The following is a 14,527-nucleotide window of genomic DNA, read 5'->3' on the forward strand; positions in this document are numbered from 1 at the left end:
CCATGGCGGAGGCGTGAGGCAGCGGCGGTGGGAGAAGGGGCTGCGGCGGGGGCCCGGCTGCGGGCGGGCCGGGGCCGGGGCCGGGGCCGGGGGGGGGAGCTGGGGCTGCGGCGGGGCCTCCCGTAGGGCCCGGCGGTGGCGGGGGGGACCGGGGGGGCCTCGCTGCTCCATGTCGGTCCCCTCCTGCGGGAAATATGATCAGCGCCCCTGACGTGGTGGCTTTCACCAGAGAGGAGGAGCTGGAGGATGAGCTGTGCAGCGAGCCGCCCCTGCCCGAGGAGTACTCGGTGCCGCTCTTCCCCTTCGCTAGCCACGGCGCCAACCCCTGGGCCAAGGTCGCCAGCTCCAAGTTCACCCGGGACTTCATCCTCATCTCCGAGTTCTCGGAGCAAGTGGGGCCCCAGCCCCTCCTGACCATCCCCGATGACGCCAAAGTGTCGGGCACTTTCGATCTCAATTATTTTTCCCTTCGGATCATGTCTGTGGATTACCAGGCTTCCTTCGTGGGGCACCCTCCCGGCTCTGCCTACCCGAAGCTGAACTTCGTGGAGGATTCCAAAGTGGTGCTGGGGGACTCGAAGGAAGGGGCCTTTGCGTACGTCCACCACTTGACTCTGTACGACCTCGAAGCCAGGGGCTTCGTGAGGCCCTTCTGCATGGCCTATATTTCTGCTGACGAGCACAAAATCATGCAGCAGTTTCAGGAACTCTCTGCTGAGTTCTCCAAAGCCTCCGAATGCCTAAAAACGGGGAACAGGAAAGCTTTTGCTAACGAACTGGAAAAGAAACTGAAAGATCTCGACTACACCAGGACTGTCCTGCACAACGAAACCGAGATACAGAAGAAAGCCAACGACAAAGGTTATTACACAACCCAAGCCATCGAGAAGGCCAACGAGCTGGCCAGCGTGGAAAAGTCTATCATCGAGCACCAAGATCTGCTGAAACAAATCAGGTCGTATCCCTACAGGAAGCTGAAGGAGTCCGACTTCCACCCCTACGAGCCGGAATGTGCGCTGGACCCGGCCAACGCGGGCTGCGATCAGGACCTGGCTACCTCCGACCTCGCCGAGCCTGGCGAAACGCACCTTTACGCCCACGTGCCGTCCTATACCCCCAAGCTCATCAAAGCGAAGTCTGCCAAATGCTTTGACAAGAAGCTGAAGACGCTGGAGGAACTCTGCGATATTTATTTTTTCAGCCAAACCCTTGACCAGTTGCATCAGATCGAGAGGACTTTCAGAGGTGATGTGTGCTACCTCCTGACAGACCAGATCAGTAGGGCACTCTTAAAGCAACAAAGTGTAACCAACTTCCTCTTTGAGGATGTATCTTTTCTGGATGAAAAACCACCTGAAAAACGGTACAGAGGCTGCCAGGGGCTCAGTCAAGATGCCATCGATGGAAAGTGTTCAGAAGAGTCCCCTGCTCCTAAAGTGGTCATCAGCCTGGGATCCTACAAGTCCAGCGTGGAGTGCGTGCCCATCAAGATGGAGCAGGAGATCGAGGACTCCCAAGAACCCAAAATGACCGACTCCGTGACGTTTGAACACCAGGAGAACCTGGACTATCTCGATGCAGATATTAAAGGCAGCATCAGTAGCGGTGAGAGCATCGAGGTTCTTGGAACGGAGAAGTCTGCATCTGGCTTGACAAAATCGGAGAGCCAGGCCAGCCTGCCCGTCAGCCCCAGCCCCCAGGCGGGCAGGAGCAAGGTGGGCAGCCGGCGGACCGTCAGCGAGGACAGCATCGAGGTTCTCAGCACGTGTCCCTCCGAGTCGCTCATCCCGGAAGATTTCAAAGCGAGCTACCCAAGTGCCATTAACGAGGAACCTTACGTGGATGATGAAGAGGGAGGCCTTCGTTTCACCCCCAAACTAAACCCGGACAACGCCGACGAGCAGGAAGATGTTTCAAAACGGGAAAACTTAGTGCAGGTTGACTCTGCCTGTTGTATCGGGAAGGAGAGTCCCAACTTCCTCGAGCCTGTGCCTGACCTGGGGCAGAAGCCCTGCGACGAGGACGGGGTGGTCAGGATCCCCCCGCAGCCGTACCGGCCGGCCGAGCAGGGGCTGCGCGGGAGCTTCGGGGGCTTCCCCTCCCATGACGGCGTCTCGGGGGGGCTCCTTCCCTACGAGCTTGACTCGCGCTACCTGACGGGCAACAGGGAGGTCAGTAAGAGCAGCCTGGACGAGTGCTCGGACTCCACGAGCTATATCAGCAGCGCCGCCTCCACGTGCTCCGACAGGACCCCTTCTCCTGCTCACCCCGCCTGTCTGGCGAGTGAAAGGCACAAAAAAAAGGCTGGCCAGAACGCGCTGCGGTTCATCAGGCAGTACCCCTTCGCTCACCCCGCCATCTACTCCCTGCTCAGCGGGAGGACCCTGATCGTGCTGGGGGAAGAGGAAGCGATAGTCAAGAAGCTTGTGACGGCGCTTTCCATCTTCGTGCCGAACTGCGGCGTTTACGCCAAGCCCGTGAAGCACTGGGTCACTTCCCCTCTGCACGTTGTGGATTTCCAGAAGTGGAAGTTGATCGGACTCCAGAGGTAAATCGAGGATCTGTTTGCTTTATCATTGTCGAGGTGTATGATAAAAACTTCATCTCCTAAGCAGGAATTTCAGAGGGGAATTGCTGCGCAGGGGAGGTCTCTGTCCAATTACCTATGCAACTGCTGTGAATTTCTGCTTAGGGGATATATTTTGAAGGGGGGTAGATTTATCTGTCTCTCTTTATGTCCAGCCTCACTCGAGAGTTAATATTTAAAACATCTGCTGGGCACTGGCTGCCTGGCTTGTACCAGTTATTTGGCCAGGAGGTTTCCTTCTGGTTTAGGTCTTAGCCTGGCAAAGCAGAGAACAAACACACGAGTCCTGCTGGTTTCCTGGATGATCTGGTAAGAGTGCTCCTGCAGTCCCTTGTGTGCTCTGCTTTCCCCCGTCTCCTGCCGAAACTCTTCTGACATTTCTAGCTAGAATTTTGTTTTTTAATGGATGCTTTGATATGAGGAGGATATTTTTCCTTGTGAACCCTGATGAAGAGATGACGCACTGTCGATGAGATCGGTAGGTCAGAAATTGGAGTGCCAGCAGCTCGGGCTGCGTTGGCGAGGGTGTGCCGGCTGGGTATTGTGCGGAAGGGCGGAGGCGCGGGGCCTGCGGAGCTGCTGGGCTCTCTTTGAGGGGGTGCAGATGGGCAGAGGGTTATTTATAACGTGCCTTAGTGCAGGAAAAAAGGCCCGTGGAGCTGTGTGGGCCGCGGTGTTGGAATTGCAGTTCAGATGCAAAGGAAACTTCTGCTGAGGGTGAGGACCATCACAAAAGCAAGCACCCCTTCCCCGACACCCAATCCTGAAATGTGGCTTTGTAGTTTATATTAGCAAATCGCGATTGCTCAGCTCCCAAGATTTTGGCCCTGCCTTTGTTGCTGTTATGAAAAGGATTTTCTCTGTGTGTTAGCAGGATGTGTTCGGCGCTTCGGGTGCAGGTATGACAGGGAACGGCCATTGCTGTCACCAACGTGGAACACATGAGTCAGAGTGGCAGCCCATTGCTCAGATCCTGGCTGGAATAGCTCCTGAAAGAGTGTTTCTGAGCAGCATGAAAATCAAAATACAGAAATCTGCTTTCTGGGCTGCTGAGTATTGCGTTGCTGGGGGTTGTGGATGACAAAATTATCCTAAGCTGCGAGTTTACCCTCATTTCTGTGCTCGTGAGGCAGGATGACAGCTCTGCCAACAGCCACTCCCAAACTTCTCTGTCTGTCGGTGAGGTTTTTAAAAGCCCCGAGTGTTTACTCATTGCTCAATGTTTGTGGTTAGATGCAATTTTTATAAACAAAAGTCTTTTTTTTTCTTTTTTTTTTTTTTTTTTAAGAACTGCTTTTAAGATGTGTCAGTCATTTAAACTCTCCTCCTTGGAATGTTAATTAAGTGTTGAGTTTAGCGTGGGTGCTCTCACCAAACCATTTGTACAAGGGCTTTGGGGAGGAAGTTAGAGGCTAAATTAATTATTCTGGTAAGGGTGCTGCATCTCCCAAGGCCAGGCGCTGCCTGGGCGCAGGGGCAGCCCTTACACCAGCACCGGGGCTCCTGGTTTGTGGCTGGGAGCTGAATCTCAACCGAGCGACTTTAACGATGCAGAATTGAGGAGCAGAAGGTAGAGTTTGCGTAGGCTTGTAATTTGCATTTAAATAACATTAATTGAGGCTTGTTGGATAATTGTATGTTGTGAACGTGCTGTGGGTTTGCACCTGAGTGAAAAATGCCCAGGCTCAGCCAGGGAATATTCTGGTTTAAGGATGGTTCCCTTTTTAAAGGAAGGGCAGAAGGTTTCGCTCCGCTCAGGGCTTTGACCACCTCAGAGCAGCTCCCTCCGAAAACAGCGATATGGGGCGAAAGTGGAGCTCTTGGCAAGGAGGGGCTGGTTTGGCTTCTGAGTCCTTGTTGTCACATCCAGAAGCTACCAGCTGCTGCAAGATCTGCTTCTGTTCACCAGAGATGTCGTATCACTCCCTCTCCGTGTCGCTGAGGGAGGAAGCTGCCCTGAAGCGCAGTGGTTTATGAAGTAGCGCACACACGGTGTGGATCAGTGCACATGGGGATCCAGGGGATCGAGGTTTCTTTGGGATCTGGCAGGCTGGAGAGACTACTTGGCCATTCTCTTCTGTGCTAGACTTTATTTGTCCGCAGAGGCTCTTGCACCTCTTGAGCTAGAGGGAACGCACGTGCGATACAGGGGCACGGACATAGCCTGCTGCTTAACTGTTTGGTCCCCTCCAGCCGTGACCTCTCTTCTTGCTGTTTCAGGATGGTGTCGCCTGCTGGGGTGAACGTGCTGCACGCCCTGAGCCGATACAGCCGGTACGTCAGCATTCTGGACGCTGACAGCAAGACTCTCCGCTGCCCGCTTTACAAAGGCACCTTGGTGTCCCGGCTGGCAGACCACCGCACGCAGATCAAACGAGGAAGCACCTACTATCTGCACGTCCAAAGTATCCTCACCCAGCTGTGTTCAAAAGCTTTCCTCTTCACCTTCTGCCATCATTTGCACCTTCCCATCAGTGAAAGGGAACCGGAGGAATCCGTTGTGAATCGCAGGATGAACTTTCTGAAGCTTCAACTGGGCCTTGCCAATGAAGATATCAAAATTGTACAATATTTAGCTGAGCTGCTGAAGCTGCAGTACATTCAGGAACCCGGCCAGGGGGTGAACCCTCTGCTCAGATTTGACTATGTTCCCAGCTTTTTGTACAAAATCTAGCCTCGCGTGTGGGCTGTCTGCCTGCGTACTCAGAGTCTGACAAAGCTCATCTGTGCTTGACATTGACGCTGTCTGCAGTAGCTCTCATACGTCGGGAAGGGGCGAAGAAGCTGATGCGTTTGCAGGCGTCTCTGCTCCACAGAAATCGGTGTCTGAGGGACCGGATTTCTGTGTGGTTCCCTGTAGCCAAGAACGTAGATGTTCCATCACATAAAACACCAGGCACTCTGTTTTTAAATGTTAGAAGGGGCACTATCAACTTTTAAAGCATATCATGGCAGCATCCCAGGGGGATTATGGCATGGAGAGAGAGGTGGGCTGTCTTGGGGATCAATGCTGTAGTGTGCAGCCCCAAAATAACACAGTGCTCCGCACGCTTCCGCCAGAGCCCTAAATGCTGTTGGTCCCTTCCGTGGAGCCAGGGCGGAGACCAGAGGGGAGATGCAAAAGCCACATGAAGTTTTTTAAATCCACCAATGTCCCGTGTGAGTATAGCTCAGAGCTCCCTGGCCAGGGTGGCAGCTTGCAGTTACCCATCTGTGCGCAGCGGTAGCGGATGGTGTCCTTTCCTGCATTTTTCTGAGTTTCCTGGCGCTTCCCAGGACAGGTTGTCCCTGGGCAGGTGGGAGAGCGGTGGAGGCACACGTGCTTCTCTCCAGAAAGCGTTTGCCAGTTTCTCTCAGCTTTGTTAAAATCTGGAACATGGAAGGACTCCTTAACGCCAGCGAGCACCAAGGCTGTGAATGTAGAGCCCTGTGCCTTGTTAATTTGTCACGTCATATTTGCTGGGCGACCTCCGAGAAGGGTGGGAGGGAGACCGGGAATCCTTAAAGCGTATGAGGTTGAGGGTGGCCTTTTAAGGAGAGAGGGGGACTGAACAGAGGTGGGGGGGGACCCTCATTTTTTGGTGCTTTTTGTGATGGGGAAACGAACAGTGCAATTCAGCTGAAGCTACGCTGTGAGACAGCAGGCTGTTAGAGCAGGCTGCCTGGCTGAGGAGATACTAGTGCTCAGGAGGGATCGGGGATGAATGTACTGGATTCCACTTGTATCCGTAATAGGTTTTTTGGGTTTTTTTGTTTGTTTTTTTTTTTTTTTTTGTCGGGGAGTTGACTTTTATGCTTTGTGGTAAAGCAGGGTCAGCGTCACTGCATGCTGCTTCTGTTGAGCCTTTGTCGTGTCTCGACTACCTCTCCGGGGGCACTCCTGGGTAGCCCTGGATGGGGCAAAACTGCCGCTCTCTGAGCCTGGATGCCGAGGACTTTCCTTTCAAAGCTTCTGCGCCGCTGCCTATGCCATAAAGGTTGTGCCACCGGTGCAGTGACGCTCCCAGATTGTTCCTGTCGGTGCCGAAAGCTTTGTGCCCAAGCGCAGTGCTTCCCTCTGGAGTCCCGTAGGAGATGCTGCTCTTTGGCCACCCGTCCCGGGCTGTGCTCTGCTCTGTCCAGGGCCGTGTGGTGGTGGCAGCCCCCGTGGTACTTCTAAGCAAGAAAAGTCTTGCTAGGAAAGGTAGCCTTGGTTTTATTTCTTTTTAGCACTCTTCTGATCATGGGGTGAGAACAGCTGAAATCTTACATGATTAGCTGACGCGTTGTTTCGTTTGGGTTTTTTTTTTAAACCTCTGTTTATTGTGGTGGTGTGAGGCAGTGCTGGAGATGAATGTGATGTTCCTTCCATGCCCGGGGAAGTTTCTGGGTAGGGACTGGGGTTTGTCAGCGTGGCTTAGACCCCACTGAAACGTGCTGTGAGAACCGTGCTGCTCCAAAACCTGTGTCCCGAAGGCAAGGAGGCTCCTCGGGGAGGCTGTGGTCTGGCACCAGCATCTGCACTTCAGCACCGCTGCCGCCTGTTTCTCTTGCCTGGAAAGGTCTCTCTGGGGTAGCGTGGGAGGTATAAACCAACAGGGCAGAAAGGCTATTTTAAATGTTAGTATTGTTTCTAGCGGCCAGCTCAGCCAGGCAAGTTGAGCTCCTGGTACTCTCCACAGGGATTTCCAAGGTCAGGGGTTGCTTGTGATGGTGTTTTTAGGTCGTGGTTGGGAAGCAGCATGGCATCACCTTCGCTGAAGGTGAGCGGTGTGCCTGCGCGCAGGGCTCCAGACCTTTAAAGCATGTTTAAAGGCCTTTTCCTTTCCTAACTGTGCCCTCCTGTCGCATGTGAACTGGGTCTGCTGGTGAAAGACTTCCGTGTCCATCGAAAACGCCTGCTTTCTGAAGTGACTTGAGGTGTCCCCTTGTCGATTCGTCTGCACCCGAACGCCTTCCACACTAAAGCTGCGGCGAGATTCCCTGCGGGAAGAGGCATCTCAGTAAATGAGTAATGCGGGTGACACCGGGCAGTCGAAAGCTGCCTGCGTCCTGCCTGACCCGCAGCTCTGGAGGGGTGCTCGGCACGGGAGCTTGTTTCCTGCTGGAAAGCGACCTGATGCTATTTGGGTTTGAGGAGGGAGGGACGAACTTTTTTCCTGCAGAGTCACTTACGTCTTCCTCCAGGCTGCCAGCGCAGAGCAGCGGAGCGGGATCGATGATTAGTGTTGGCTGATCTCTTAGTCACAGCGGTCTCTACTTGTGGTGTTCAGCTGCACTCATAAATAGATAAATAACTCACTTTTGTTGCTCCTTCTATCAAGCCTGTGGTACCTGATATTCGAGGCTGTGTTGAGCAATACTTGCACTACCACCTGTCTGACCTGCTTCATCTGTCCGCCACAAAGCAGCTCTGATTTGGGAGGATGCCCTGGGGGCTTTGCTGGGACATCGCCTGTTTCAAAATGGGAGCTCTGCGCTATCTGCAACTTGGCTTTTAAGCAGGAGCTGTGCGGAAACACCTTGGAGCGCTTGTCCTAAAGCTGGCTCATGGCAGGGTCACCTCTGAGCTCGGACTCCAGGAAAGGGGGAGTTACATCGGGCTGTGGCACCTCGGTGCAGCCGGAGCCCAGCCTGCCCTCGCTGCTTGTGGCACCTGTAGCGGCGGCGGAAGTCGGGGGGGAGTCCGAGTGGTGATTCGGGAGCTGAATTCCTCTTTGCTCAGTAATTTGTCTGTCTGACCTTCTGCTCCTGTACAGTAAAGATCCCTATATTGGCACTTTAAGACTTTTTCCTCATCTTCACTGTGTTACCTCACTAGTTTCCGATATTAGCCGACTTATAACAAGCTACGATCTTCGCACTAACAGCTCCCGTGACGAACCTTGGCACGTGTGTTCATCGGCTTGCACCGCACCGTCCTAGTGCCGCGCGCTGCCGTCCAGCCATCCTTCCACCACGAGCAGGGCAGGTTCCTCGCGGCCGCAGTGCAATACTCTCAGGCCTCCTGCACCAACCCTCCAGCCGCCGGAGCCAGCGGTGCTGTGCATGGCCGTCGCCTGCTTCCGTGAGTGCTGCCAGCATGCCCCCGTCTCCCGCACGCCTCCTCTCTCTCTGCTGGCTGTCAGGGAGAGGGGGCTTTAAGCCTGACCGAGAATTCATCAGAGCGAAGGTCTCTCCCGGCTGTTTGGCCGGGAGGGCAGGGCTCCCTTTTCTTACTCCTCCGCTTTCCTTCGTTGGGAGATGGACTGCCAGCTCCTGCTCTCCGCTACGCTAGCCCGCCGTGTATCCCACCGCTTTCAGATCCCACCCCGAGGAGGGTCAGCCATAGGAGTAGGCGATATTAACCCTACACAGGTTTCATTTCTCAGAGAATAGTGCTCGGATTTACTTTCATCCAGTAGCAATCACTTCTAAGCAGCTCCAAAGCTGTCTTGCCTTGACTAGGGAAGTACTGCCTATACTCTAGCAATATTCACCATTTTGTAAGGGGTGGGAGAGGGGTGAGAGCTGATGGCTCCATGCCCCCAGGCCAGTTCTTTAGTTTTCATCGAGCGTGGGGGACCCTGAGCCCCCGGTCTGGTGGTGGGTGACACCCACGCTGCGGATTCAGCGTCTTGGAGAGCTGGGCAGGACCCAGGGCTTGCAGCGGCACTTTGAAAAGGCTCCTGCAATAAGGTGCGATGGGAAGTTCAGCGAAGGAGAGTGCCTGCTCCGCGCCGTGCCCCAGTAGCACAACGCCAGAGCAACAGACCGTACCCCGGCATTGCAGGGGTCACAGACCCACCGCACGCTGGTCCCCGAGACGCGTTTTAACTGGAAGGCAGAAACACAGGGTACCCGGTCCCGCCGGCCGCCTCGCTGCCGGCACGGGGATGGGGCTGGGCTAAGAGTTGCCTCTGAGGGCTGCGAGGAGGCTGTGATGAATTCTCATCTTATTTTAAAGCACTGTATCCTATTACTGCATGTTGAGTTACGTGTGTGTGCCTGTGCGTGCCGAATGCTTGCGTCAATAGTTAGAGCGAGTGTGACGGGGAGAAATCCAAGAAGCATGTCTTAGTGTCGTGCTGTAAGTGTTACTGCACAAGAGTTTAACAGATGTTAACACCAAATGACTAGTCTGAGAAATGTACTTTTAAAAAAAAAATTATTTATTTGGGTTCAGATATTTTTGAAATACAAAAAAAATTGGTTGTATTTTTTAAAGCTTATAATTCTTGTCATACATTGTGGTTAAATTCTTAATTTTACCGTGCTTATTAAAAAATGGTTCTACCTAAGCTTTGTGCTCAGAGGTCTGAGAAAATACCGGAGACGCTGGCTAGGACAGGATGGTGATCCCGGGAGGGCTGTTCTCGGCAGGTTTGGGACAAGGCTTGGCCTTGTCGAAGCCTGCGGAGGCTGGAAGGTGCAAAAGGAGAGTGGGCTTGCGTGCACGAAGGGGAGTCCTCGAGTCAGAAACCAGGGAGGGTTTTAGCAGCTGTGAAGTCTCTCGTGCAGCTGCAGGCAGGTGGCTCCGCAGAGGTGGACCCCCACGTCCCTCCTGGCCGCTGTGGGCAGGGGTGTCGGGGCGAACGCGGGCAGGCCTGCCTAAACCTTATCTGCCGCTTGCATAGCCAGCGTGAGCTGGATCAAACCCAGGCCTGGCTGGGAGGCTGAGGGTTACCTGGTGCTCGGTCCCAATTGTAACACTGAGTGGTGAAAGGGCTGGTTTCCCTGGGGGGGGGGATGCTCAGGGGGGTCTTGTGCCCCAAATGGGAGAGGAGAGGTGAGTAAGAGCCAAACAAGGAGCCGCTGCTGCACCGCAGCCAGGGAGGTGCTGGAAGAAGGCACTGGGGTGTTGGTTGCGGGCTGGGGGTGCGAGCGTGCCGCGGTCCCAGGTACTTCCATGGCTCCGGGAGCGGGCACAGGTGCCTCCCCTTACAGGACAGGCAGCCCCGGGAGCGGGAAGGTCGCTGCGAAGGCTTCCACCTCTTCCTTCAGTGCCTTCAGCTCCCTGCGGTATTTCTCCTCCTCCAGTTTCTCCTTGAATTCCTTCAGCGTGGCCTTGGGGCTCATGTCCTTCTGCACGCGCAGCGTCAGCTCGATCCCTGCCGGAATGGGAGACGCGTCAGTCAGCCCTCAGGGGTGCAACACCTCTGCCTGCGCCTGCAGCGGGCAGCTGCTGCATCCCCGGCTGCTGCTGGAGCTGAGACTTGGCCCCGCACGCGCCCCCCCGGCCTCACCTCTGTGGATGTACTGAGCCACCACGCGGAAGTCGTCCTGCCGGAAGCCGCGGGAAGTGAGAGCCGGCGTCCCGAACCGCAGGCCGCTGGGGCGCAGGGCGCTGATGTCGCCTGCACCAGAACAAGTCATGCGTGACCAAACCAGGTACCGAAACCCCCATGCATGGCAACTCGGCGTGGTCCCCAGTGCCCGGGGTGGACCAGGAGCCAGGAGCCCTGCAGGAAGCTCTGCACAGGCCACAGGAGATCCCCAGCATGCGGGGCAGGACACGGCAGAGTTTGTGGGATTCCTCACCAGGGCACGTGTTCTTGTTGCAGGCGATGGAGCAGATTTCCAGCACCCGCTCGGCCCGGCCGCCGTCCGTGCCTCTGCTGCGCAGGTCCAGCAGAATCAGGTGGTTGTCGGAGCCCCCTGCAAAGAGAGGGTTTGGTGGGGGGCGTGGAATCGGGGTAAATGCTGCTCCCACGCGAGACTTCAGTGAAAAGGCTTGGGATTGCACCGAGGCCTGCCCCTGGTTTTGGGGGCAGAAGGGTGCCTGCCCTTGGGAAGGGGGGCTGCTTCGAAACGGTTTTGCGGATGTCCTGAGGAATTGCGACGGCGCAGCCCTGCCTGTTGCATACGTGCATGTGCTGCCCTCGTGGTCTGGCTCGGGCCCTGGGCCACGCGCAGGAGTCAGCCCCGTCCCGCCGCCGAGACCTGTCCTCACCCGTGACGATGTCGTAGCCCAGCTCCATCAGCGCCGCAGAGAGCGTCTTGCAGTTCGCGACCACCTGCTGCTGGTAGGCCTTGAACTCGGGCGTCATGGCCTGCCGCAGCGCCACCGCGATCCCTGGGGAGGAAGGCAGACCGGGGTGAGTTTTTGGGGGCTCCCACTGGGGACGTGTGGCACCACCAGCAGAAGTCATCCTGGAAGCTGAGCAAACTGATGGACGGTCCCTTTCCCTAACCAGGCTGGCGACGTTGCCATGAGCCAAAAGGCAGGATGGGACAAGCCTGGTTGCTCCTCTGGCAATGCTGGATCAAGCCGGCTGCTCCTTGCCGCATTCCCCCGAGGCTGTGAGCCCCTCAGGGCAGCTGGAGCCCCCTGCACTGCTGCTGGGGGCCAGAGCTGAGCCAGGACGTCTTTGCCAGCTCCCTTTGCCATCCAGGAGCCAGCTCAGCATGACTGCGTACCTGCGATGGCATGGTTGTGTGGGCCTCCCTGCAGCCCGGGGAAGACCGCCTGGTTGATGAGGCTCTCCAGGTTGTAGAGTGTTTCCTTGCCCGTCTTGGGGTCCACGCTGCGGGTGCCTGCGGGAGGGGAGGGCAGGGTTGCTCACAAGGCAGCACGGCCACCCTTCTCCCATGAGCTGCTTTCACCCCCTGGCCTCTCAGAGCAGTGATAGTGGTTGTTCCTCTTCAAATCTGGGCCACGGTTGGCCCTGGGAAGCTCCCCAGATGCTCCCAGAAGGTCCCAGACCTTCCTGCCCTCCCTCCTTCCCAGCTAGAGCAAGAAGGAGCTTTAACTTGCAGCCCCCCGGCCTGCTCCTGGGGGGAGCGTTTCTCCCGGCTCCCTGGCCAGGTCAGGCACCTTTGCGGTAGAAGATCATGCCGGCCCTGCAGCCCCGCAAGGTCTTGTGGGTGGTGGTGGAGACAACGTCGCAGTGATCAAAGGGGGAGGGCACCACGCCGGCAGCCACCAGCCCGCTGATGTGGGCCATGTCGGCCATGAGATAGGCACTGTTGGCATCGGCGATCTTCCGCATGCGGGCATAGTCCAGGTTGCGCGAGTAGCAGCTGACACCTGCAGGGAGATGGGACATGGAGGGGACAGGAACAGATGCCTGAGGACCCAGGGACAGCCCTGTGTCCAGACCTGTGATGGGGACAGCACACAAGCTGCTGCCAGCGTGGATGTGTTAGAGGTCTCCTCCTGCACTGCAGCATCCGCGGGCTTACCAGGGGCTAGTGGCTTCAGGGGGCCACCCCCTCGCAGGGTGTGTCACCAGGGAGGTCGGTAAGGGTTTGATCCTTACCTGCTATGATCAGCTTGGGGTGGAAGAGGCGGGCGTTCTCCTCCAGCTGATCGTAGTCAATGTAACCCGTCTTGGGGTTGACCTGGGAGAGGAAGAGGAGGGTTCAGCCACCTTGGTATGGGTGAAGATCAGCCGCAGCGCTGTCCTGCAGGAGAGGCTGCCGGGAGCCTGACACCAGTACTTTTAACTTTAAGAGGCACCAACATTTATGATGACTGCATCCTGGCTCCGGCTGGAGCAGCTCTCTGTACCTTGTAGGGCATGGACTCGAAGAAGACAGAGGTGGCAGAGATCTTCTTCTTGTCCGTCATGAACCCATGGGTGAGGTGGCCTCCATCGGGCAGGTCCAGCCCCATGATCCTGCCGTGGGGCTCCACCAGGGCCGTGTACACCGCAAAGTTCGCGGGTGACCCTGCAGCGAGAGCACGCCAGGCCGGTTACGGGTGCCGGGGTGTGCGGAGGCCGGTGCAGCTGGCCTGGCTCTCCTGAGCACCCTGTTACCTGAGTAGGGCTGGACGTTGACGCCCCACTTCTGGGGGTCGAGCCGGTACGCCTGCAGGGCTCGCTTCTGGCACAGCCTTTCCAGCTCGTCTACAAACTCCGTCCCACCATAGTACCTGCCAGTAAAGGATGGGGCAGGCGTTAAACCAAACCCTGTGACCAAGCTGTGGAGAACCCGGTGATGCCATGGTTGTGGTAGCCACCGGGAGAGCAGCTGCAGCAGACGTGACCCTGCTGAGATTGTCCCATGCGTGGCCAAGGACAGAAGCCGAGAGGATGGGGTCCTGCCCTGGAGGAGCTTGACTGCCAGCACCAGGACATTGCTTCCTTCCCAGAGATGAGGTCTGGCAGCGCGGATGGTTCCTCTCCCCTCCCTGCGAGGGTTTGGGTTGGGTGGGACTCTGTCCCAGCCCCGTACCTCTGTCCTGGGTAGCCCTCGGAGTATTTGTTGTTCATGCAGGATCCCAGGGCCTCCAGGACCGCTCGGCTCGCAAAGTTCTCTGACGCAATTAACTCCAGCCCCAGCCTCTGCCGCTGCTTCTCCTTCTTGATGATGCTGTGCACCTTTGGGAGGGGAGAGAAACAGCTTCACCCATGCTGGCTCTGCACAGAGACATGGATGTTCTGCGGTAGGGGATGCACCCTCGGAGGGGACAGGGCGATGGAGAGGGGCCTGGAAAGGTGCTGGAGAAGGGAGACGAGATTCCTTCTTGGTACAGCTGATTCCAAACAGTTCATATGTCCGGTCACAGGCCATATTTTGCGTTTCTACCTGCCAGATAATTCACCTGTCATTTGGGCTAGAAAGTCAAGGGCAACTGCCACATGGCCTGGTGGGCCAGCTGCTCTGCTGTGGACATTAGAGCTTCAAGCAGAGAGGGTATGAGCAATAGATGCGAAGTTATGGCCACGTTATCTGCAATGGTTGGAGGATGCCCTCCCTCCACCTCCCGCTGCAGGCAGAGGGGGCACAGAGGATGGATGGGTCCCACCAGCTCAGCCTTGGACCATTTCCCTGCCACATCCCTGGCTCGAGGAGGTCGGCATCCCCGTGGCTGCCCAAGGGATGAATGAAGCGGCTGCTGGGCAAGGGCCAGGAAGGGGCTCTCACCTCCGGGTCGTTGCTGTCGAGCGGCTCTATTACCATCTTATTATGGGAGGCCCAGAGCTCCGCGCTGGGGAGACCCCCATTGCCCTGCGTTGCCATCCTCCTGCTGAG

General features: G+C 56.5%; 2 protein-coding genes and 1 long non-coding RNA gene across 4 annotated transcripts; 2 read left to right on the plus strand and 1 right to left on the minus strand.

The window, feature by feature from the left end:
* The first annotated feature begins 112 nt into the window (after positions 1–112).
* SMCR8 (SMCR8-C9orf72 complex subunit) lies at positions 113–5,323 on the plus strand. 2 transcript variants are annotated; one of them, XM_075165464.1, is made up of 2 exons: positions 113–2,548; positions 3,462–4,757. In XM_075165464.1, exons 1-2 carry the CDS (start codon positions 195–197, stop codon positions 3,490–3,492), a joined length of 2,385 nt encoding a protein of 794 aa, XP_075021565.1. In that variant the 5' UTR covers positions 113–194; the 3' UTR covers positions 3,493–4,757. The 2 variants fall into 2 exon arrangements, with proteins under 2 accessions (XP_075021565.1, XP_075021563.1); XM_075165462.1 differs by lacking the exon at positions 3,462–4,757 and adding an exon at positions 4,808–5,323 and having other exon boundaries at positions 115–2,548.
* Positions 5,324–6,866: 1,543 nt separating this feature from the next.
* On the minus strand, positions 6,867–14,515 carry SHMT1 (serine hydroxymethyltransferase 1). The gene is made up of 11 exons (XM_075165465.1): positions 14,420–14,515; positions 13,727–13,872; positions 13,309–13,424; positions 13,059–13,219; positions 12,808–12,889; positions 12,363–12,575; positions 11,966–12,082; positions 11,499–11,621; positions 11,087–11,203; positions 10,792–10,902; positions 6,867–10,656 (listed from the first exon to the last, which is right to left on the minus strand). Exons 1-11 carry the CDS (start codon positions 14,513–14,515, stop codon positions 10,487–10,489), a joined length of 1,452 nt encoding a protein of 483 aa, XP_075021566.1. The 3' UTR covers positions 6,867–10,486.
* Positions 10,848–13,848, plus strand: LOC142089246 (uncharacterized). Its single transcript, XR_012676144.1, has 3 exons — positions 10,848–10,936; positions 11,110–13,650; positions 13,769–13,848. It is a non-coding gene; the product is annotated as an uncharacterized LOC142089246 (long non-coding RNA).
* Positions 14,516–14,527: the final 12 nt, after the last annotated feature.

The sequence above is a fragment of the Calonectris borealis genome, chromosome 16 (genome assembly GCF_964195595.1).
Source record: "Calonectris borealis chromosome 16, bCalBor7.hap1.2, whole genome shotgun sequence".
Taxonomy (NCBI): domain Eukaryota; kingdom Metazoa; phylum Chordata; class Aves; order Procellariiformes; family Procellariidae; genus Calonectris; species Calonectris borealis.